Raw genomic sequence first — 24,138 nt, 5'->3', positions numbered from 1 at the left:
GTATGTTTTGTGCAAATCAGTTGAGATCAAGATCAGTAAGTGTCCTTTCACTTTATTATCCCTTTTGACCTAAGCCCTTGCAGCCCAGAGTAATAGCACAGACTTAGGTGGATTCATTTTCCTAAAGTGCTTAAGGGGCTTCCCCAGTGGCTGAGGGGTAAAGAACCCATCTGCAGTGCAGGAGCCACAGGAGATGTGGGTTTGGGTCAGGAAGATCCCCTGGAGGAGGGCGTGGCAGCTGACTCCAGTAGTATCGTCTGAAGAATCCCGTGGACAGAGGAGCCTGGCGAGCTATGAGAGCTGGTCGCAAAGAGTAGGACACGGCTGGAGCAACTGAGCAAGCTAGCGAAGTGCTTAAACCACTGGTAGGAAAATAAGTTCTTATGGCAAGTAAATCTCGCTCTCAGTGAGTTTTCACATCTCCGTCCCACAGACTGGGCATCACTTACACTAAAATACCAGCCCTCCCCGCCCCCCTTTTGTGTACATCACCTTGTGCTCAACTCATTGCACTGACACTTCCCAGATTTCATTACATTCTGACCAAGAAGTGCTTCCAGGTAGTGGGAGACCTTGAGAAAGGGCCTGAAGAGCTTATCGCATGCACCCAGGCACTGAGGTGGGGTGGGTAAAGAGTACAGCTTTTGTTCCAGTTTTAGGTGTGAAAAAAATCCAGAAAGATAATCAAGGTACAGAGAACCTTGCTTGTCCCTCCTCTCTAGCACGGGCTCTAAAACCCTAGTATCTTTCCTTGCTGCTTCCTGGAAGGTTACTAGAGGTTAGGGGCCTCAGATCGCCTCCATCTCTTCTTCGCTGTCCCTGCCCTCCCGAGCCATCACCCTGCTCTTATTTCCGTTCAAACTTCTCTAAAGTGCTTCTCAGTAGGATCTGTTTCATCAGCCCTTCAGAATGCCCCAACTTTTGGCAGTGTTCTTTTTGTAGTGTCTTGTATCCAAGTCTCAGTTACCTCTCATTGGTCCCTTCTCCACCTCACCATTACTCAAAACCTCATACTTGTTCTAATATTATGTGTGTCTTACCATTTTCTTAATGCCTGCCAGGAAAGGAATTAAAAATAATCTAATCCAGGCAAAATTTAATTTCAAATTTATGTCCCATACTAGTGTTAAGAGTGCAGGCCTAGAACCCACGTCCCCAGACTCCAAACTTGGACCTGACTGACATCCATCCACACCTGAGAAGGTAGAGAGCAGTCTTATAGACACGGAGTGATTTCCTAGCAGAATGAACAATTGGTTGATTTACTGTTTTGCCCTTCTCTTGCTCTGTAAATAGTTTGCATCTTGCCCAACAGTCATGACACTTATTAAGTTGACTATGCAGGTTATTTATGCAAGCTATTTACCATTTATGAACGAGTACATGTTATACCAGTCTACCCAACAGGCGTATATTAAACATTACAGTGCGCCAGGCATGGTTCTAGACCTGAGGTGAAGGACACAGATGTGTTCTGTGTTCTCATACCCTGTGTGAGATTTATGTGAGTTTATGTGAGTTTACCATACCCTATGCTAACAGTTGAGCATATTATGAAATGTCAGGCTAACTTAAATAGTAGGTCACAATTAATTACAGTATCAAACTTTATTCTTGAAGTCAGTCTTTATATTTTGGTTGTGATTGATTATTGGCTCACAATTAAAAGTATGCAATCATTGAAGTCAAATAAGGCTTGTGGTTGGCCATCTGCCCTACTATAAGATAACTTGCTTTCTAAATCTTTTATAGTTTGTAATTTTTGCCTCAATAGTTACCATTATTTTAGCTCATTTTTTATACTTTTTAATTAAATAGTAATAATAACTAACAATTTTTGAACATATGCTATGCATCAGACACCATTCCTGATATTTTTCATTATTACCTCATAATCTTCACAGCCACATTCTGACGTAGATACCATTAGTACCTATTTTACAGAGACTTGTAATATGCAGAGATTGAGTAACTAAGATTAATTAGCTGGAAAATGGTGAAGTCAGGCTTCCTTGGTGGCTCAGACGGTAAAGCGTCTGCCTGCAATGTAGGAGACCTGGGTTCAATCCCTGGGTCGGGAAGATCCCCTGGAGAAGGAAATGGCACCCCACTCCAGTATTCTTGCCTGGAAAATCCCATGAACGGAGGAGCCTGGTAGGCTACAGTCCATGGGGTCGCAAAGAGTCGGACACAACTGAGTGACTTCACTTCACTTCACTTCAGGCTATAACATGTACAGTCTAGCTGTATAGTCCAGGTATGTAATTACTACCTTGAAAAATGACTTCTGCTCAGCCCCTTGGTCACTGGTATCTACCCTCGTCCACCCACATCCTTTCCCATCCATGACCACTCCCCACAGTAGAAGAGGATCATTCAATTCTGCAGTCTCATCATCCCTTCACCAATGTGGATTTTCATCTTTTGTCTGACTGTACATGTTAACTTTACAATGGAGTCATTCCTGGTGTACTTCTAATATGCTCAGAGAGAATTACTGAATTTTCCCAAATACCAACCGCAAGCACTGTTTTAGCATGGAAGAATTTGACGCTTATCAATTTTTTAAAGACCTCTTGGAGCATAGGATAAAAACAAGGAGTAAGAGCAAAAATCAAATGCATTTAAATTAGGATAATATATAATAATTTTCTTTAAAAGAGTCCGAATGGTGGAAAGAATTATATATTTAAAACAGACTGAGATATATATGACTTCCCAGGTAGCTCAATGGTAAAGAATCCTCCTGCAATGCAGAAGATGCAGGAAATGTGGGTTCAATCCCTGGATCAGGAAGATCCCCTGGAAAAGGCAATGGCGACCCACTCCAGTATTCTTGCCTGGGAAATCCCATGGACAGAGGAGCCTGGGGGGCTACTTTCATGGGGCCACAAAGAGTCGGACGTGACTGAGCATGCACACATGGGATTTGTTTAGTCACCAAGTCGTGTCCAACCCTATGTCTTTGTGACCCTATGGACTGTGGCACACCAGGCTTCCCTGTCCTACACTATCTCCCAGAGTTTGTTCAAACTCATGTCCATTGAGTCAGTGATGACATCTAACCATCTTATCCTCTGTTGTCCCCTTCTCTTGCTGCCTTCAATCTTTCCCAGCATTAGGGTCTTTTCCAGTGAGTCAGCTCTTCACATCAGGTGGCCAAAGTTTTGGAGCTTTAGCTTTAGCATCAATCCTTCCAATGAATATTCAGGGTTTGTTTCCTTTAGGATTAACTGGTTTGATCTCCTTGCAGTCCAAGGGACTCTGAAGAGTCTTCTCCAGCACCACAATTCAAAAGCATCAGTTCTTCGGCACCCAGTCTTCCTTATGGTCCAACTCTTATATCTGTACATGACTACTGGAAAAACCATAGCTTTGACTATACGGACCTTCGTCAGCAAAGTGATGTCTCTGCTTTCTAATAGACTATTTCGGTTTGTCATAGCTTTTCTTCTAAGGAGCAAGCATCTCTTAATTTCATGGCTGCAGTCACTGTCTGTAGTGATTTTAGAGCCCAAGAAAAGAAAATCAGTCACCATTTCCACTTTTTCCCCCATCTATTTGTCATAAAGTAATGAGACCAGATGCCATGATCTTAGTTTTTGAATGCTGAGTTTTAAACCAACTTTTTCTCCCTCCTCTTTCACCCTCATCAAGAAGCTTTTTAGTACCTCTTGACTTTCTGCCATTAGAGTGGTATCATCTCCCTGTCTGAAGTTTTTGATATTTTTCCCCACAATCTCGATTCCAGCTTGTGATTCATCCAGCCCAACATTTCACATGATGTACTCTGCTTAAGTTAGTTCAATCACTCTGTCATGTCTGACTCTTTGCAACCCCATGGACTGCACATGCATGGTGACAATATTCAGCCTTGATGTACTCCATTCCCAATTTTGAACCAAGCTGTTCCATGTATGGTTCTAACTGTTACTTCTTGACCTGCATATAGGTTTCTTTGGAGGCAGGTAAGGTGATCTGATATTCCCATCTCTTTAAGAATTTTCCATGCATGGGATATATATATATGTGTGTGTGTGTGTGTGTGAATATGTAGATGACCAGTGTCTGTACTATGTAGAGGTGATGGTTGAAATTGTGGGAATCAATAAGGTCACCTGAGAAGCATGGAATATGAAAAGGGAAGAGTGTCCCAAGAAAGGAACTGTGTAGAAGTGTGTCCTGTGAGGAAGAGGATAAAAAAGCTTCTCCAAAGAAGACAGGAAAGAAGTTTTCAAAGATATAAGAGGAAACTAAGGGAGATAGAAAGAGGGGGAGGGATGATTTAAAGAATTTAAAGGACCACTTACAATGGTCAAGTGTGGGAAATAGATCATTAGAGCAATGTCTGAAAAGTGCCACTGGATTTTCCAGTTGAAACTCATTGGTGGACACAATAAGAGCAGTCTTATGGGTGAGGGCACAAATAACACATCGTTGTGGCTGGAGGAGTGAATGCAGAGCTGAGGAAGTGGAGACAGGAACCAAGGCAATTCTTTCAAAAAAGATGGATGTGAACACATGAGCAGGAAACTCCACCCATGACCAACTGAGGAGGCAGCGTGTCTTGAGGTGGTGGGGGTGCTTGTTTAATTTTATAGGATCAGAGGAGAGAGGTGATGTTGAGAGAGTGGCTGAGGAGAAGGAGAGAAGAGAGGGTGATGGTGGAGCATGAGTCCGAGGAGATGGGAGAAAAGGAGATCTGAGCCATAACAGCAGGCTAGCGTGATGAAGGTGTGGAGTGTGAGTACCACATCCTCAGAGAAGGGAAAACAGAGCATGATCTGTTAGCGAGGGCGTGAAGTCAGGACACTACTCCCCTGAGTTGGGCCACTGGAGAGGAAGTCACAGTTTTAGGGAAATATTGCACTTCTGAAAATCTCTCTTCAGCTGTGTGCCTTTGCTTTCCCTACCAACTTTGCGTGTACACATTTTTGTCATTTTTAGTGTGTGACTGTGTAGATGCCTGCTTGAATTTTGGAAAGCTACGTGAGAAACCACGAATTTCAGGATAGTTGTTTGGATGACTGGCCTAATCGTTTCTTTTGGAAACTCAATGCGACCTTGGTTGTTTAAAAGTCTCTAGCTTGAAAAGGTGTTAGGATTTTAGTTCTTTCATTTTCTGTGGCTCATGACCATTTGAGTAATGTCTGCTCATTCACCCAACTGGCTCCAGTTCTCAGGAGCAAGGGCCAAAGCTTTTCAGCCCTGAATAGTATGTAGGTGGTCAGAGGTCCCCAAAGCCCAGTGTAGAAGTCACAGCCTATAATTATGAATCCCATGCACGTTCAAACTGTTTTGCATGGCAGAGTGACAACATTGGGATCTGTAGGATCATCTTAACATCATAGCAACTCTGTGTAGTTTGTGAAGCTAAGTTTCAGTGTCTGTTCTTGGGCATGGGTTCTCTTGGAGGAGGAAAGACCAAAGAAGTGAAATAAAGTGCTGAGACAGGCTGGGCTGTCCTTCCTTTCCTTTCCAGTCCCAGCCTGGCCCCCCTCTTCCTGTTTCATCGGTTCTCAAGTCTTGATCTCCTGAACTGCGAATCATGAGAGGTACAAAGATGAGGAGGGAAGAGCTGTGGTACTCATGAGGAAGATGAGTTAGAGAGAAGAGACCAGAACATTTAACATCATTTTGTAGCTTGCAGATTGACTTCACTTACATGATCTCATCTGATTATCTGTGTTTTCTAAATAAAGAAACTGAGCTTCAGAGATTGGAAATGATTTCTCTGCCCAGAACTACAGAGTTAATAAATGTCAGAAGTAGGACTTGAATCCAGAGCTTCTGGCTCCAAATCCATTGTCTCTATATGAAAAGCTAAGGTACCAGCTGCCATTCATGCTATGAATATATTAGAAGTGTTTATTCTTTTAAATATGTCCTAATTACATTGCAAGACAGGTAGGTATGGCATTTTCTAAGGTGATTAGTGCCATATAAATATTACGGAGTACTACCAGTGGCTCAGATGATAAAGAATCTGCCTGCAATGCAGAAGACCTGGGTCGGGAAGATTTGATCCCTGGTCCTTCTCCAGGGAAGATGCCCTAGAGAAGGAAATGGCAGCCCACTCCAGTATTCTTGCCTGAAAAATCCCATGGACAGAAGAGCCTGGTGAGCTTGAGTCCATGGGGTTGCAAAGAGTTGGACACAACTGAGCGACTAACGTGCACATGAAGTTTCTTAAGAAGATTAGTGCTATATAAATATTAAGCACTACCATTATTAGTATTAGTATTGCCACCAATATCATGGGCTACCTAGGAAAATTCGTTTTATTCAGGTCAGTGAGTACCTAGTATCTCTGGTAAATAAAATATTGTCCACACCCTCAGGAAGCAGAGAAAGACATTATATAAAGGTATAGATGAAATGTCACATGATGGATTCTGTACTGAACATATGGGCAAGATAAATAAATAAAGAACAGTGGTTCTTGAGCTTCACTAGGCATCAGAATCACCTGAATGGTTTATAAAAACTCAGATTGCTGTTGTTGTTCAGTTGCTCAATTGTGTCCCCCTCTTTACGACTCTATGGGCTGCAGCAGGCCAGGCTTCCCTGTTCTCTACTATCTTCTGGAGTTTGGTCAGTCTCATGTTCATTGAGTTGATGATGCCACCCAACCATCTTATCCTCTGTTGCCCCCTTGTCCTCCTGCTGTCAGTCTTTCTTGGATTGCTGGGCCCTGCCTTAAAGTTTCTGGGGTGGGGCCCAAGAATGTGAATTCCTAACAAGTTCCTAAATGCTGTTAATGCCATTGATCTGGCCACCACACTTTGAAAGCTGAGATAAATTCCACCTGGGAGGATCAGAGAAGATATGAGGGATTTACAAGAAATTTAGTATTACCAGAAGAACCAGAAGAAGAGGACAGTGGTGAGAGATGAGTCTAAGCTCATGGCAGGCTGCCCATGCCTTGCTAAGGCCTGTTGATCATTCTCCTAGGGGCAGGGCAGAGCCACTGAAGATTTGAAACTGAGAAGCACCTTAGTCAAATTTACATTTTAGAAAACTAAGTAATTTTAGAGCAAGTACAGAAGCATGGAAGGAATTCCCACTTACAACCTAAATATGAAAGAACTTGCTTGACCATCTATAATATTATGTCCCAGGATTAATCACATGTGTGTATAGCTTAGCATTTCAGTCAGTGAATAAGTTGTTTTGTGCCATGCATATATACTAAAGACATCATCCTTTCCCTCGGGCACTTGTGGGAGCCAGCACAGCACAGGGGAACAACAGAGAAACAGCAAGGTTTTCTTATCAAGGGCAGAAAAGCATCCCTTTCTGACTGACTTCACTTAGCATGATAGTCCCTGAAAAGTGAAGTGAAGTCAGGTGAAAGTTGCTCAGTCATGTCCAACTGTTTGTGACCCCATCGTCTATAAAGTCTATAGAATTCTCCAGGCCAGAATACTGGAGTGGGTTGCCATTCCCTTCTCCAGGGGATCTTTCCAACCCAAGGATCAAACCCAGGTCTCCTGCATTGCAGGCAGATTCTTGACCAGCTGAGCCACAGGGGAAGCCCATGATGGTCCCTAGTTGTATCCATCTAAAACATGGTACAAATGAACCTATCTATGAAACAGAAGTAGAATCACAGACATAGAAAATAGACTGGTGGTTGCCAAGAGGGAGGGGGTTGGAAGAGGCTGAATTGGGAGTTTGGGATTAGCAGATGCAAACTGATATATGTAGAATGGATAAACTACAAAGTCCTTGGAGGGAACTGTATTCAATATCCCATGATAAACCACAGTGGAAAAGAATATGAAAAAGAATGTGTGTATATATGTATTTGTATAAAAATGAGTCACTTTGTTATACACAGAAATGGTGAACACAACATTGTAAGTCAACTATACTTCAATTTTAAATAATTAACTGAAAGTGAAAGTGAAGTCACTCAGTCTTGTCCGACTCTTTACAACCCCATGGACTGTAGCCTACCAGGCTTCTCTGTCCATGGGATTCTCCAGGCAAGCATACTGGAGTGGGTTGCCATTTCCTTCTCCAGGGGATCTTCCCAACCCAGGGATCGAACCCAGGTCTCCCTCCCGCATTGCAGGCAGATGCTTTACCATCTGGGCCACCTGGGAAGCTCAAATAATTGACTAATTTTTTAGAAAGAGTATGTTCAGTCACGGCTGAAGCAATCAGGCAGGGTTTCACAGAGAATGTGGAACTCTGTGAAACCCTGGCCTTGAGGAGCAGAGAGCATTTGCCCAGCCAGAAGAAAGCATTGCAGGCAAGGAGGCCCCAGAGTAAAGGAACTGAAGGGAAACTAAACTTTGAACGCACAGGGACGTGGAAGAAGTGAAGGCAACTGTTCAGTCTTTGGCAGGGGCTTTCCTTGAAGCATGCTGGAGGAGTGGAAAAGAAGTTTGAATCAAAAATATTGTTTCCTCTAAAGATGCTTAGAAAAAGAAAAAAATCAGAATGCAGCACAGAGGTAGGAAATATAGTACTTTTTTGGCCATCTTCAAGACCCTTCTCCTCTCTTGTTACTCAAGGATAATAGGAATCAAGGGAACACAATATAAAGGCTTGGGTTGGGGTCAAGACAGAGGGAAGATACGGGGCTTTGGTTCTCTTAGGGCCAAAATAACAGTCATGGCTACCCTGGGAGCTGGCCATTGTCCTGAGAATAGGTGGGCTGGCGACATAACAGCTCCTTATAAAAGGCCATCTGTCCTGTAAACCCGGGTGAAGTCCTGGGAAAGCTTTCCTCTCAGCTCCCAAATGGTATCACAATGCATTTGTGAAAGGAGACTTCCTGGGTTGTTTGCTTATTCCCAGATTTGCAGATATGAAAATTTATTTTTTGTGTTAGTTTTGTGAATTTTGCATTTCTGCTGTATCTCTTCATATCACAACTCAACCGTCTGTACGGCACGCTCAAGTTTTATCTTGTATCCAAGGAGCAGTGTACTTGCTGAAACAAATCCACAAACTGATTTTTTTTCCTCGTGTGTCCTTATAGATTTGTTCGCAGTGTAGGTTAGAGTCATCGCTGAATTTGACATTCCATATATACTTATAATTATCCAAAACTTTGATTTTCTGGCCAACACATCATCTTTGTCTTAGATTACTATTTATTTCCATGACCAGGAGTAAGCAGATGACTTTTTCTACCATGTCATATTCCCAAAGAATTAAGATGGATACCTTGCCAAAAGTAACTTCCTGTGTGACTGTGGATGAGAGGCAGAGCCACCAGAAGTAAAACAGATTGAGGCAGTGGATGGGGCTCAGCCAGGCTCATCCCTGGAGCTCAGTCCCTCTATCAACCAGGCATCCTGTGGGCAGTTGAAATGCAAACCTCATCAAATTAAAAGTGATTGCATACTGTGGACCTTTGCAGTCACATCAGAGGAGCTGAAGGTGCACCTAATAAATTGTAGGTTCTGACATTTCTGACATGGGGTGGGAGGTGGCAGTTACGATGCATGTGGCTGGAAATGCAGATAGCAGCACACCCAGTTTAATCAAATACGTATCATTAGGCCCACTGAGCAACTTACTGAATTTACCATTAACTATATTTAAACATGATCAATCTGAAACTTCCTGTCTGAGATTTTTGCCTTGGAAGAAAAGGGGAAAAAAGAGAGGGTAAGACTTTGCCAAAGGGTGCTTTCATGGGGTTGATGGCAGCCGAAACAAAAGGCCCAGTTTTAATTGAATCACAGACTGTGTAATTATTTAACCTGTACCAGCTGGCCTCAGGAAGCTACCAGATTTCCTTAGAGAGCTTGTACTTGGCCAGAAACAGAAGGTAACTTAAGAGTAACAAGAAAAATGCTTCTGTACCTGTGTTACCTCCCACTCCCAGAGAACTTAATGTAAAAGGGGAAGAACTTTCTCGGAGTTCATTTTTGGCTTAAGAGGCAGTCCTCTGTCCCTGGAGTATGTGAAGGGGTTTGCTAAAACACCTGTAGTCTCTGAGGAATAGCCAACATAAACAGGATGTTATTGCATCAGACAGGTAAGAGTCATTTCTCTAATTAGTCATCTGAGATTTCATTTTCCACTTGGAAGTACTGGAAATTTAATTTGTTTGTGATGTGCAATTGGCAAACTGACAGTCGCTCCAACTGCCCCTCCCTCTGTCTCGCTGTGCTGATACCACATGGAAAGTGCAGGGGTGGGATGTGGCGGGGCTCAGTGTAGACACTGCTTCATCCATCAACATCAGGCTAACTGAAGCACCTTCCTATAGACGAATGTGTCCCAATTACACATCCCTCACTTGTAATGCTGGAATAATCCTAATGAGTTTCTCACGATCATTTTTCTTTTAGATAATGTTTTTGTTTTTCTCAATCCCCTTCCCAGTTTTGCAACTTGAAGTCATTCGGAATCCATGCTCATTTACATAAGAGCTTTGTTCTTAAAGGTACAGAGTAAACTATTTTTAGGAAGCTATATATTATGAATTAAAGTATGATTGAAGACCGTCCCTGACTTGGCCTTTGATTAAAGAAAGAGTTCATCCTATTTACATTGTTTTAAAACACCCTTCTCCAAAGAAAGATTGATTGGCATCAAATGTCATTCCTATACATCATAACTATTGATTTTACATTTGTTGTAGCTCCTCTGATTTTATGCCCCTTTATGTCATAATCTATCATCCTGATAGCAGCCCCTGAGTTGGTGCTGGGACTGAGCCTGCAGGGTGGTTTCTTTCAATTTAGACTAATCTATCCGTGAAACAGATGAGCTTTCAAACAGAACCGTGCTCTTCTCGCTTTTCATAGCATTATCCTGATATTTCCCATGGAGATCGCAGCATGATTTGTGGCAGCATTAGGGACATTTCTGTAGTCCAGGAGAGATGGCTTCTGGCTACCCTGGATGCTGTAGGAAGCTGGGTGCTCCTCCTCTTGACTTTTTTTTTCCACACATAGATTCACTCTTAGGATTCAGAGTGCAAATATTATGGCTATCTCCTGGAAGCTGTCAAGGTTCAGAAAAATCCATCTTCCACAAGTAGCAGAAGAGATAGAATATCTGCTGGCTACACCCCACCTCATTTGTTAAAGGACTGTCCAGACCTCTTTTTAATCTGTATCTACTTACATGTTTATAGGTAGAGTATGGGCTGCAGCCAGATCACCAAGCAGCCCATTTATCGTAAACTTAGGCTTTCTGGACATACATGTTGTACTCAAGTATCACTTCTTGTGTTTTGGTTTTCTGGCCAGTTGAATGAATGTAATGCTCTTGTTTAAAATTATTACTTTACACTCTTTTTCCTCTGGCTTCCCGTTCAGTATTCAGTCACATCACTCAAGACCATCCCGGAACTGTGCCGAAGATGTGATTCCCAAAATGAAGACAGATCAGGTAAGTTTCGCTCCTCACCTCTTCTTATCCTGCCTTTTAGAGTGTGGGGGACTCCTCCTGGAATCTCTTCCCCCATCAAATTGGTTGCTCCTGCTTTCTGTTTTCTTCTTCTTTTATGGCTTCTCCACTCACCACCCACCCCCAACAAACAGATGTGAGGTCATCCTCCAGAGACCAACTGGACGGGGAGGCCCTGATGAGGACCCAGTTGTATACAAATAAATGTAGGCGATCATCGCGGTGGCTCCAAACCACAGTATACGCAGCAATTTACTGCAAACCCGAGAAACCATTGGTGACAAAACATAATGATGCAGGCGCCAATGAAAAAATGTTGGATACGTTTACTACCCAGATGGCAAGGACCAACTTGGGGGATGGTGCTTCGCCAAAGTCTGAAATCCTATCAGGGATGCGACATGATAGAATCTGCAGTAAGGCATACTGTAACAGTTAAGATTAAAGCAAAGCTTTGGAGTTTAATAGTGTAAACTAAACAGAGAATTATGGCATATAGATGAAAACCAGCTGGCTGACCTTTTCTCCTTGCACCGCCCCCCACCCTCGACCAAAGTAAAAGTACATTCAGGATTGTTTTTCCTTCTGAAAATCAACTTAAGCCTCTCTGCTTTTCTCTCTGTGATGGGCAAAAATGAAAATAAAAAAGGATATTGATGGGAATGATACCATAGCATTAAACTATGAAATGATGTTTGTTATTTTTCCAACTAATTACTCTAAGGCATCACCATTAACCTTGCCAAAGCGGGACCTCTGATAGTAACTAGCATCCTAAGAAACGCAGATGATGGAAGACTTAAGATAATCCTTGAATTAGGTGCATCGTATTTGAAAATAAATAGATCATCCTACTTATACAGCTACTAGAATTCTAGGCCTTTTGAACTGAAACGACTGTATAAAGCTTATTTACTTTTCTCCTGGATTGTTTGTTTACTATCGACAGTTTGTTTAGATGAAGTGGGAAAAATAATTCGTCTATCTAGGTTTGTTTATCTCTGTGTTTTTCTGTGTGAGTGAAAGTAATGTTTCATTGTCTGGGTCAGAACTGTCATAGAAGATAGTTTGAAGTGCAAATGAAAGTTTTCACTTACCTCCATTAAAAAAATTTTTTTTTTTAATTTCAAGCACACTCAAGTTTCTATGTGGTTAACAGAGGCTTTGATCATAAGACTTATCAGAATGTGCCTCCTTAAAAGCCATCACCAGATTGAGAGTTGAACCCTGTGATCAGTGACAAAGGCAGCAGATGCAGTGGACAGGCCCCAAGCCTCAGAGTCTAAGACCTCCGTCTGAGTCAGCATTCAGCTCTTTACCCTTTATCTGACCTTGAGCCTGTGACTCATTATCTATAAAATAAAAAAGAAACTTTTTCTGCCAGTGTTGCTAGGCTACTGTTAGTATCAAAATTAGGTGATGTATCTGAAGATACTTTGGAGATACAAGATTTTCTTTCTTTTTTTTTTTTTAAGTTGGAGATGGAGAGTAAGAAAGAAGACTTAATAGCAAACACTTCAGTAGTGCTTAATGTGCCAGGTACTGCTGTAAGCCCTTACTTGTGTTAACGCAATCCTAAAATCCTTGTGAACTAAGTACCATTAGGATGTTTGTATTACATAGATGGGCAAACTGAGGCATGGAGCAGAGAAGTTAATTATCTTGCCCAGAGTTACACAGCAATTACATTATGGAGCTGGGATTCAAACTCCAGGAAGTCTGTCTCTGGAGTCTGTTCTCTTATACATTCCTTATACTAACAGATAACTAGACTTAGGGATAGTAATTTAATTTCAGGATATTTTAAAACTTTAAAAGCTAGCATTTTCCCTCACCATTGAAGTAGAAAATGTGTTTTCTCTGTTAAATAGTTTCTCTTGCTTACCAAATTAAGTGAATTAACCGAAGCTTTTAAAAGCAATTTTCCTGGGGGTGGTTTAGTCCATATTTCTCCAGGTCATGTGACTTGTGGCCCCTTCCACAATAGGCAATGTTACAGATTTCTTCTGTGGTTGAAAAGGAGGCCAATTTCAAGTTCAGATGCCTTCAGACTCACCCAGAGCAAATATCCAATGCTCAAGGTAATCACCAATGATTAGACCTGACAAGAAATGAATGTTTGAGGGGAAAACTCAGGTCTCTTTAATGGAATCACATGTATACCTCCAATATGATGGACCATTTGGAGCCTGGTAGTTCAGTTCAGTTCAGTTCAGTCGCTCAGTCGTGTCCGACTCTTTGTGACCCCATGAATCACAGCACGCCAGGCCTCCCTATCCATCACCCACTCCCGGAGCTTACTCAAACCCATGTCCATCGAGTCGGTGATGCCATCCAGCCATCTCATCCTCTGTCGTCCCCTTCTCCTCCTGCCCCCAATCCCTCCCAGCATCAGGGTCTTTTCCAATGAGTCAGCTCTTCGCATGAGGTGGCCAAAGTACTGGAGTTTCAGCTTCAGCATCAGTCCTTCCGATGAACACCCAGGACTGCTCTCCTTTAGGATGGACTGGTTGGCTCTCCTTGCAGTCCGAGGGACTCTCAAGAGTCTTCTCCAACACCACAGTTCAAAAGCATCAACTTTTCAGTGCTCAGCTTTCTTCACAGTCCAACTCTCACATCCATACGTGACCACTGGAAAAACCATAGCCTTGACCAGACAGACCTTTGTTGGCAAAGTATTGTCTCTGCTTTTTAATATGCTATCTAGGTTGATCATAACTTTCCAAGGAGTAAGCATCTTTTAATTTCATGGCTGCAGTCACCATCTGCAGTGATTTTGGAGCCCCAAAAAAATAAAGTCTGACACTGTTTCCACTGTCTCCCCATCTATTTCCCATGTGATGGGACCAGATGCCATGATCTTAGTTTTCTGAATGTTGAGCTTTAAGCCAAATTTTTCACTCTCCTCTTTCACTTTCATCAAGAGGCTTTTTAGTTCCTCTTCACTTTCTGCCTTAAGGGTGGTGTCATCTGCATATCTGAGGTTATTGATATTTCTCCCGGCAATCTTGATTCCAGCTTGTGCTTCTTCCAGCCCAGCGTTTCTCATGATGTACTCTGCATATAAGTTAAATAAGCAGGATGGCAATATATAGCCTTGATGTACTCCTTTTCCTATTTGGAACCAGTCTGTCTTTCCATGTCCAGTTCTGTTGCTGGTAAACCACTTCCTAATAGAGCAAGAGAGATCTTAGAAAAAGAAACACATGAAAAATTAATCTCTCCCAAGCACCACTGTAGAATTATCTGTGAACTTCTTTGAAAGAGATCTCAATATAGTAAAGTTTTCACCTTCCCTTTCTGAAAGAACTGAGCCAGTCTCAATGAGTTCCATGGGCATTCAGATGTAGAAATAGTCCCCAGCAGCCCCCCAGCATTGCCCCCCAACCCCAGCCCCAGGTCTTTCTTGTTTCAACAACCTAGGAGGAGTTGGCTCCAGTAGCCCTTGCAGATCTCCATTGTTACGATGATCTTTTCGAACCCTTGGCAGCAGAAGACACATTGGCTCCTGAGAAAAGTCTACGTCTTCTGGATGGGGGAACTTTCCCCTAAACTTCTAGTGACTGTGAACATACCCCACCCAATAGAGATGTGTCTCTTTACCTTTAAGTCTGTTAGGCACTTTCTGTGTAAGCTGTCAAGTAGTAACATCCATCCTGTTATTAACAAGTCTTTGATGAGATAGATGTTCTTGGAGCCACTCATTCTTTTATTTATTCATTCCCCAAGTAACTTGTGTGTTTTCTGTCCTACGCACTGAAGACAGGGTAATAAACAAGGTGTAGACAAGGCCCTGTTATCAAAGCACTTACATCCTGGGGGTGACAGACAAAGGCAGGCAAATGAATACACAAACCAGATCATTCCCAATAGTGATGAAGTGATGCGAGGCTTGTGACAAAGTAACTTATAGTGGAGAAAAGAGAAGAGTTTGGGGATCAGGGAGTGTTCCTAGGGCCCAGCCATGGGAAAGCCAGTGGAGAGCATTGAAGCCAGAGGAACTAGCAAGTGCAGTGCCTCTGAGTCAGAAATCAGCTTAGTGGATGCAGAAGAAAAAGAAAACCAGTGTGGCTGTGGAGGAGTTGGGGGGCGATCAAAATGAGGATGAGGCCAGGAAGCCATTCAGTGAGGGTCAGACTCTACAGGGCCCTGTGAGTCAAGGAACTTGGAGTTCAGGTTTTATGCTAAGACCTCTTAAGAGCACTGCCAACAGAATCCCAATTTTTCTAAATTCCTGTTACCTGGAAGGAAGCCTAGAGTCATAACTCTCAGTCAAAGAAGGATCCCTAAAAATCATCTAGTTTAAAAAGGAGAGAAAGTGAGAAAGAGCAGATAATAAAAGCAGATGGTTACAATGTTGACAGTTGATGGATGTGGGTAAAGAGTATACATGTGTTCTTTGTACTTTTTTTATTCTTTCAACTCTTCTGTAAATTTAAATGAAAAATGTTTTGATTATTTATAAGTGAGTTTTTTTAAGGCTAAAAGTAATAAGAATGTAGTCCCAAATCCATCAGATCTTAGAAAGTGATGGTTACTATGCTGATGGGATCATCCAAGCCTGTACTTCATCATGTTAGTGGCGGGGAGCTCACAGTCTGACAAAGCCACCTATTCATAGAGATTAATTTTTGTTCAGCCAGAATTAGTGGTTAATTTTTGTTCAGCCAAAATCAGCGGCCTCAGATGTCCATCCTGATACCTGATTTTTTCCTTTGGAACCTTAGACAAGGACCGTTCCTCCTGGGCAAGAGTGTTGCCACTAAGCGTTTGGAGATGGCAGTCACCCTTGGTTTTGTCTTTTCCAAATTAAAATCTCCCTCCCCAGTTTTGAGTGTATACTGCTCATGCTTCTTGCTTTCTTGTGGATGTTTCATTTATCAGCATCCCTCTTAAAAGTGGTGCACCCAGAACTGCACCTGAGGCCTTCCCACGTGTGATCTGATCAGAACCTGTCAGCCCCACTGATCAGCCTCAGAATTTAGCACATTCCTTTCCTGCCACCCCTAGTGGGCTGCAGAGGCACAACCAGTGCCTGTCCTTTCTGCTTGGTTTTCCAAGTGTCCTGAGAAGAGCAGGAGTTCAGTTGAACCCTGCTGAACCCTTGGAAGCTTCTCCACAAGACACACAGCCCAGGGTTACCCACTTTTCATCCCTGGACCCTGTGCCAGCTCCACATGGACTCTGAAAATGCAAATGGCCAAGTGCTGCCAGAGGTCTGGGGCAGACTCCCTGCGCCTTCCATTTGCTCACTGACACCACGAGTCTGCTCTGCGTGCCCTTCCCACAGCCAAAGGCATGGATTCCTATTAAAATCTGTATTTTCCCTCACAGGGTAATACTGTCAACTGTGCTCCTCCAGGGGAATCTTCCCAACCTAGAGATCGAACCCAGGTCTCCCACATCGTAGGCAGATTCTTTATGCCTACGAGCCACTGTATGACTACATAGAATTTTTGTCAGCAAAAGAAGTTTTGAAAAGAAGTGTAAAGAAATCGAAGATATCAGAGGAAGGCAGGACGAAGAAGAACAACTAGGGCTTAGAAGCCTGAGAACAAACTTTGGTGTGTTTGGAGTTGTATTACCGAGCTCTCCCGGTTATGTCTGAGGTGTGCAGTGTACCAGGTGTTAGGCAGAGTCTTCTGTACACAGCTTATTTGTCGTTGGAATAATTCCCTGGTGGCTCAGACAATAAAGAATCCGCCTGTGATGAGGAGACTAGGGTTTGATCCCGGGGTCAGGAAGATCCCCTGGAAAAGGGAATGGCAACCCACTCCAGCATTCTTACATGGAGAATTCCATGGACAGAGGAGCCTGACAGACTACAGTCCATAGGGTTGCAAAGATTTGCACATGACTGGTCAACTAACACTTTACACTTTTACTTTCAAAATAATTCTCACAGGGAAGACTATATAGTAATGGTCTTTTTATTGATAAGGAAAATAAATGCCCATTTTACTGACTAGGCAACTGAGACTCACAGAGAGCAAATGCTTTGCCCAGAGTTCTGCATTTGAAGGCAAGTCTACTGACTGCAGAGCCCCTATGAAGTTTAACAGTTGAAGAGTTGTCGCAGTCTGAGGAACCACGCGTGGCTAGTGGTGTGAGGCAAGGATTAGCACCAAGGATGTTATGTCTGAAAATTTTGCACCTATAAGAGAGAGTTATTTGTAAAACAGTTGCATGTTTTCTCTGCTTAATCCCTTTCCTCATGTAGGGAAGGACGACAGAACAAGGCAGGGAGTGTTAACTCTGCTCTCCATTTTCTCCATATGAGGATTAAATGCGTTAAATCGACATACGGTATTCAAATCAAACATATTCAATTTCATTGACTTCGAGTTTCTTTTAATTAATTGGACACTCAAATACACATTTGTTTCAATTCATGGTTTAAATGTCTTGTGATTCTTACAAGTATGTATCTGCTCAGCTCGTATAATTTTCTTTTGAAAGAAGGCAGATAAATATTAATGCAGTTTTGCATCTGAGAACTTAGTTGTGCTAAGGTTGGGAAACTTGGTTATGTAACAGTAATAAATGGCCCTAGGGTGTGTTTGAGAAGAGACACTGAAAGGATTTCAATACCTAAATAGTAGAGAAGATCACTGGTATGATAATGAGTAAAGAAAAATCATACCTTTTAAAGTTAGTATCTGGTAAAAGTAATTTTGGATGTTTAATTAGAAACATTATGAATTTGCTATATTTTTAGCCCTTGTGCATGCAAATTTTGAGGAAAAACCCTGAATGTTTGAAAATCCATGGATTTCTAAGATTTTTCAAGGATTTTGGCTAGCACCAAAAATAATACATTGACATGAAATTTATCTGCTCAGTGCTGCTGTGGTATAGCTAATGATGCTAAACACATAAACCTCCTGTTTATATATTATTAAGGTTTCATGCTAAAAGCATGAAAACGAAGGTTGGTACAGCAGTTTAAATTGAAAGCCTGCTGACTAATCCATTTCACACGCTCTAACGTAAAATGTACTCAAAGAATTGGGGAACAGATTTGTTAAGATCTCAGTCAAGAAAATGACGCGTCAACCTGATACAGCAAAGAATCTGACATTTATGACAAATGTCTATTTAACCACAGTAAAAATTTACATACCGTAAAGCATGTAGGTGGGTATGTTAGTCATTTTTTATTTTTCTTTAACAAAATTATAATTATAAAGCTGACATAGTTCATTTTTAAAATGGTAAGTAAAAGCTACAATTAACCATGCCACCAAAACAAAATCGCTATATTTCTCACTAGCATTTTTTCATGAGGCGTATTTTTTTGTATGGTTGTCAGCATGATGTAAGGGCCATTTTATCCACTGCTTTTTTCTGCTCTTACAAAATGTGTATGGCCATCACTTTGAATGAACCACAGATCTTAGGAAAACAGAGCTGCCCCCTCTGTCTGCTTTTAATCCGTTAACACTTATGGATTAACACATAACCCCATATTTAGCTTACGTTTCTGAAAGAAAGAGTATGAAGTCAGTACAGGGAAAGATAGGAGCAGGGGGGTGATAGAGAAGTTAAAAATAAAACTCTTGTCAAAAATAATGTAAAGGGCTGGCAGTGGCAGAGATTAAATACATTGCATCTTTTTCCTCCTCTTTACTTGAACATTTCTTCCCTTTGCTTAGCCAGGGAAATAAGCCCTGCAGCTCCCTGACTGTCTAGAAGGTTGTGGAGTTAAAAAAGTCAGGAATGAGGCAGTGTCAGAGAGAGAGAAAACTTCAGGGCAGAGACCCAGTCTCCTCCCCATATTTTGGTTTTACTGAACTCAAAACAGGTGGAGAAATCTGCTCTTGGTAGAAATGAGTTCAAGGGGATCCCAGTAAGGAAGCGTGAGAAGTCAGGGAGATAAGCATCGTGGCGGGAGGTAGGGGAGGAAGTGAAGCCCAGGGTCAGGGGGAAACTGGTACAGAACCCCAGTGCCTTTGACCTTGTGCAGCCCCCCTAGGTGACTTCCTCCTCAGAAGTCACTCCATCAGAAGGGAAGAGGGATTTTCCCTGCCCCGCCTTCCCAATCAATGCGATGGTATGACTGGGGAGGGGAGGGTCATTACTGGTTTTGGAGCTTCTCAGCATCTCAGAGAGCACCCCACTTCTGGCTGAGAGCTTATCCTTTTTCTTTTGTCTCCCAATGGGTTCGCTCTTCCTATTTAAAATGAACGGACGCGCTTTGTCCACTTAGCTCCTTTGCCCTGACTCTTCCCCTAAGAAAAAATTTGAAAGTCATGTAGTAGAAACAGGATACTAGAATCTCATAGTTGAAGGATTCTCAGAGGGAGTAAAGAATCATCTACAAAAATCCAGACCCTTCCACGGCACTGTTTGGTCAGGCTCTTGCGTCTCACGATGCGACCTGGAGCCAGAACCAGCACGGTCAGCACCACCTGGAAGCCTGTTAGGAAGGTGGACTCAGCCCTACTCCAGACTCCTCCATCAGAATCTGCATCCTACCAGGCTCTCCAGGCCAAGCCTTTGTGCAGATGCAAGTTTGAGAAGGTGAAAGTGAAAGTCACTCAGTCGTCTCTGACCCTGTGTGACCCCACTGCATACGATGCATAGACTTCTCCAGGCCAGAATACTGGAGTGGGTAGCTGTTCCCTTCACCAGGGGATCTTCCCAACCCAGTGATCGAACCCAGGTCTTCCGTATTGCAGATGGATTCTTTACCAGCTGAGCCACAAGGGAAGCCCTCAAGTTTGTGAAGCACTGACTTAAGCCACCCTTACATTTCATCTGAGTTAACAACCATCAACTAGTCTCACTTCCTTCTTCACCGTCAATCCTACCATCCCACGTTTCCACCAAGTAGGCACAAAGATGTATTTTTAAATATAAAGTTGGACTTCCCTGGTAGCGTAGTGGATAAGAATCTGCCTGCCAATGCAGGGGACAAGGATTCAATCACTGGTCCAAGAAGATCCCAGATGCCACAGAGCAACTAAGCCAGTGAGCTGCACCTACCAAGCCTGTGTGCTACAGCTACTGAAGCCTGTGTGCTTAGAGCTCTTGCTCCACAAGGGAAGCCCCCACAGTGGGAAGTCTGAGGACTGCGACGACAAAGAATAGCGCCTGTTCTAGCAAAGCAGTGAAGACCCAGCACGGTCAATACATAAGTAAATAAATAAAATAATAAAAATGTAAGACAGACCCTTGTGTTCTCTGTGGAACCCCCCTAAGAATACCCCATTTCACTTAAAATATAAACCAAACTCCTTCTTGTGGTCAATAGAAGCCTCAAATGAGTTGGCCCCTGACAACCTTGCCTAGCTCTGTCTTTGCTCTCCTTCACCCTGGCTCACTCTGCTCTAGATATGAGAACTATGAAACCTGCCAGATTCTGTCCTGCACCAGACATTTGAGGATGGGCTTCCTTCTACCCAGATCTCCACAAAATCATCCTTTATCCTATATTTTCCTATCAGGAGAAAGATGAGAATTGTAATTCTCATCTTACCCTCAAGTAATTGTCTTCTTCTCATCATCAGGCCTTGGCTTAGGATGTATCATTTCCATGACGAGGCTTCTCATCTATTCTTTGTTCCATCAGAGCAATTTGCATTTTGTAACTTCTCATTCATCTGTGTCTTGTCTGTCGGCTTGCCCTCTGCTGACAATGATTATGTCTGTTTCATTCCCCTCTGTACCCCTAGAACCACGCGTTTGCACAGAGAACATTCAACAGATGTTTGTAGAATGAATGGCCCCTGTAAGAGGCTTTTAACATTCTACCAGTTACTTTAGCACTTCTGAATAAGTGTTATTCTATTCTTGTATCTCTTGCTTATCCTGGAAAGAAATTGCCGCCTTTAACCAGTTGAAGGAATGGGCAGCTGAATTCAGAACTAATTCTCGGTGATAAGATGACTCTAAATTTAGGCTGATGCCACTAAAGATAAACAAAGTAGGGAAATTCTTCCACTCAACTGTTTCTAAGAAAACTTGTTATTAAAAGCCATTTTACTAATGTTACTTGATAGTCAGTGGTTACCAAAATCTATAGACAGAGTGTACAGTTTGGGATTTAGACTAAAGTGAATCTGAAATGAGTACAACCAGGTTTTACTACTGGTGTCTAGGATTCCATTGCCCACATGTGACCCAAATTAAAAAAAAAAAATGTGAACTGAATGTTTAGGGGATGCTTTGTGTTTTGATAAGGCAGTTCTGTGGTATTACGGAAAGAAAGTTGAAGTCCAGGAATCTCCGTCCTGGTTGAGCAGTCAGCATTGTGTGTAATTTTCCACATAACGCTTAAAATTCTCTGAGTTCTCATTTATTTTCAAGTGAGAAAAACAGAGGCACCGATCACCCTCTGCAGTTGCTGTGAAAACATCTAGTGAAATGATACACTTGCCTTGTAGTCAGAAACATAGGAGGTTTTACACCAACATATGTTGTTAGCAATTTAAAGATGGAGGACATTTTAGGAAAGTTCTAATTAAGAAACAGCATTTGGAGAGGTTTTTTTTTTTTTATTTTCCGATCGTTTATAACAGTGCCTGAGAAGTGTGTACTGAGCTGCAATAGACAGGGAGGCACGTGGCTCTGCTAGGCGTTCTCCTGGCCGAGCCTCTGTCTGCAGTTGGCTGCATTCCCTCTTACCTGCCCTGTTCTCTCCACAGCCTTGTAATGGAGAGCTCTGCCGGGGGCCCCACCAGCTCGGGTGGGCAGACCCTTGTGAAAAAGGAGCCTGCAGGCCAGGCTAGTTCTTCCTCCCATTTCTCCACCCTTCCAGACCTTTCAAGTGCTTCCCCCTCAAAATGGCACCAGAGTTCATACACTTAACCACTTTTTTCTGGAAAATAAAGTTCATTTAACGTTTAGTTTAAAAAAAAGTAGAACACTTGCATCCTTAAGATGTGTACACCCTTTTCTCTTCTTGTATCTAAAGCTGTATTCCTAATGCGGATACGTGACTTCATACAGAGAACACTTTTTACTGATGGCATTCTGGGAGCCAGCCATCTGTTGGAGCTGTCGAGTAGAGGGTAGAGGATGGGGATTTTTTCCAACCCCCATCCCCTGCCCGGCCCACCCTCTCTGCCTCTGGTTCTCTTAGCAAGGAGCAGTCTCTCGGTGTTTCCTGGCCTTGACAGATGAGCACTGTAAAACATCGCCACCTTCAGTTAAAACTGGTGAGCGTGGTTCTGCACTTTCCAGAAACCATGCTGAGCAAGCTCTCCCGTCTCCACACTTCTCTGCTTGTTGAGCCTTTGTACCATGCCTGGATGTGTATCTCTCTCTACAACTTAGCACTGAGAGAGAAAAAAAAAAAAAAGGAAACCTGGTAATGGGCCTCGAGTGGATACAAGAGTTAATCCACTCAAAAGGTTTTGCTGATGTCAGAGTGAAGGTCAACATGCTTTCCTGTCTGACTCTTTGAGACCCCATGGACTGCAGCCCACCAGCCTCCTCCGTCCATGGGATTTCCCAGGCAAGCATACTAGAGCAAGTTGCCATTCCCTTCTCCAGGGGGTCTTAGAGACCTGGGGATCTTCCAGACCTGGGGATCGAACCTGAGTCTGCTGCACTGGCAGGAGGTTCTTTACCACTGAACCACCTGGGAAGCCCTTTCAGGTAACAGAATAACTAAAACCGTGTACTTTCTTGAGAATCACCCATTGCTCTTTTATAGGACCCATATTTTTAAAGGTCCAAAGATTTTAAGTAGTAAAAATATTATGTCACATTTCTTGACAGAACACACATCTTTGGTGAAGAAGTATCTTTTCTATCCAGGTAGTAAGGGATTTTGAGTATTTCTGTGAGTTTTCACCCAACAAATAGATGTGTTCAGATGGGGCACAAAGTGATGTGAGCAGGTCTTGACAGTTCAGGGCAGGGCTGAGAATTACAAAACCGGAATCTGACACTTTCTAAGCTGTTTGGTGTCAGCAGCCACTAAATTCAGGAAGTTGAGAACCAAATCAATGAATCTTTTCCAATAATATTTTAACATCTCAATGTGAATAAATCTTTGGTTGATATTTTTATAAGAAAATCCTTTGTACTTTCCCCTCAGCCTCACAACATGCTCAATAAAGGGTCTGTGGCACCAGTGAAAGGGATGAGCAGACAACTCCATGGGAACGTTCCAGAAACATGTGTTCCTCACTCCCACCAGCTGTTCCCAACATCGTGGCCTGACACAATACTCCAGATTCAGAGTTAACCCTTTCTTAGATCAGGTTCCAATCTAGTCCTCACGGATGGTACAGAGAGCACTCAGCAAGTAATCTTCAGTCAGGCTCCGTATCCTTCTTCATTTGTCATGAGATGATGTAAGTCACCTGTCACCACTCTTTAGAACTTGAAGTGTTTTTGATAAGTGGGCCCACAATGAATTTCATTTACTTTGGATTAAGGAAATGTGACTCTAGCATTGACCCTCCTGATCTTTCATTGATATCCCTCTCTTAGGTATAGAAATGGAAGGAAATGGCCTCTTGGAGAACTTTGAAGTCATGTCCTTGAAGATGCCTAGGTTTCCAGTAGCTGTAGATGGGAAGTGCATTGTTGTGTACATGTTAAGGCAATTACAGCTAAAGTTGATCATTTTGTTTCTCAAGGAAACTAGTATTCCTTTACCTTTTAACAATAAATAAGAAGAGAACAGTATTTTATCATAAAGATACATTCCTTTTCTTTCTCTTCTTGATGTCTAAAGCTGATTTTCTAGTATGGACACATAACTCCATATTTAGAAGTAAAATAGACATTTTGGGA

General features: G+C 42.5%; 1 protein-coding gene across 8 annotated transcripts in view; it reads left to right on the top strand.

Annotated features, from left to right (window-relative positions):
• The window catches only part of LOC122699847 (synuclein alpha interacting protein), a 153,869-nt gene that overhangs the window by 79,502 nt on the left and 50,229 nt on the right, over positions 1-24,138 (top strand). For all 8 annotated transcript variants that reach the window (XM_043912263.1, XM_043912262.1, XM_043912260.1 and 5 more), the window contains one exon: positions 11,295-11,367. In XM_043912263.1, the coding sequence (XP_043768198.1) occupies positions 11,295-11,367 (73 nt within the window). The remainder of the gene's footprint in view (positions 1-11,294; positions 11,368-24,138) is intronic.

The sequence above is a fragment of the Cervus elaphus genome, chromosome 9, assembly GCF_910594005.1.
Source record: "Cervus elaphus chromosome 9, mCerEla1.1, whole genome shotgun sequence".
NCBI lineage: Eukaryota > Metazoa > Chordata > Mammalia > Artiodactyla > Cervidae > Cervus > Cervus elaphus.
This window is presented reverse-complemented; position numbering and strand designations above follow the sequence as displayed.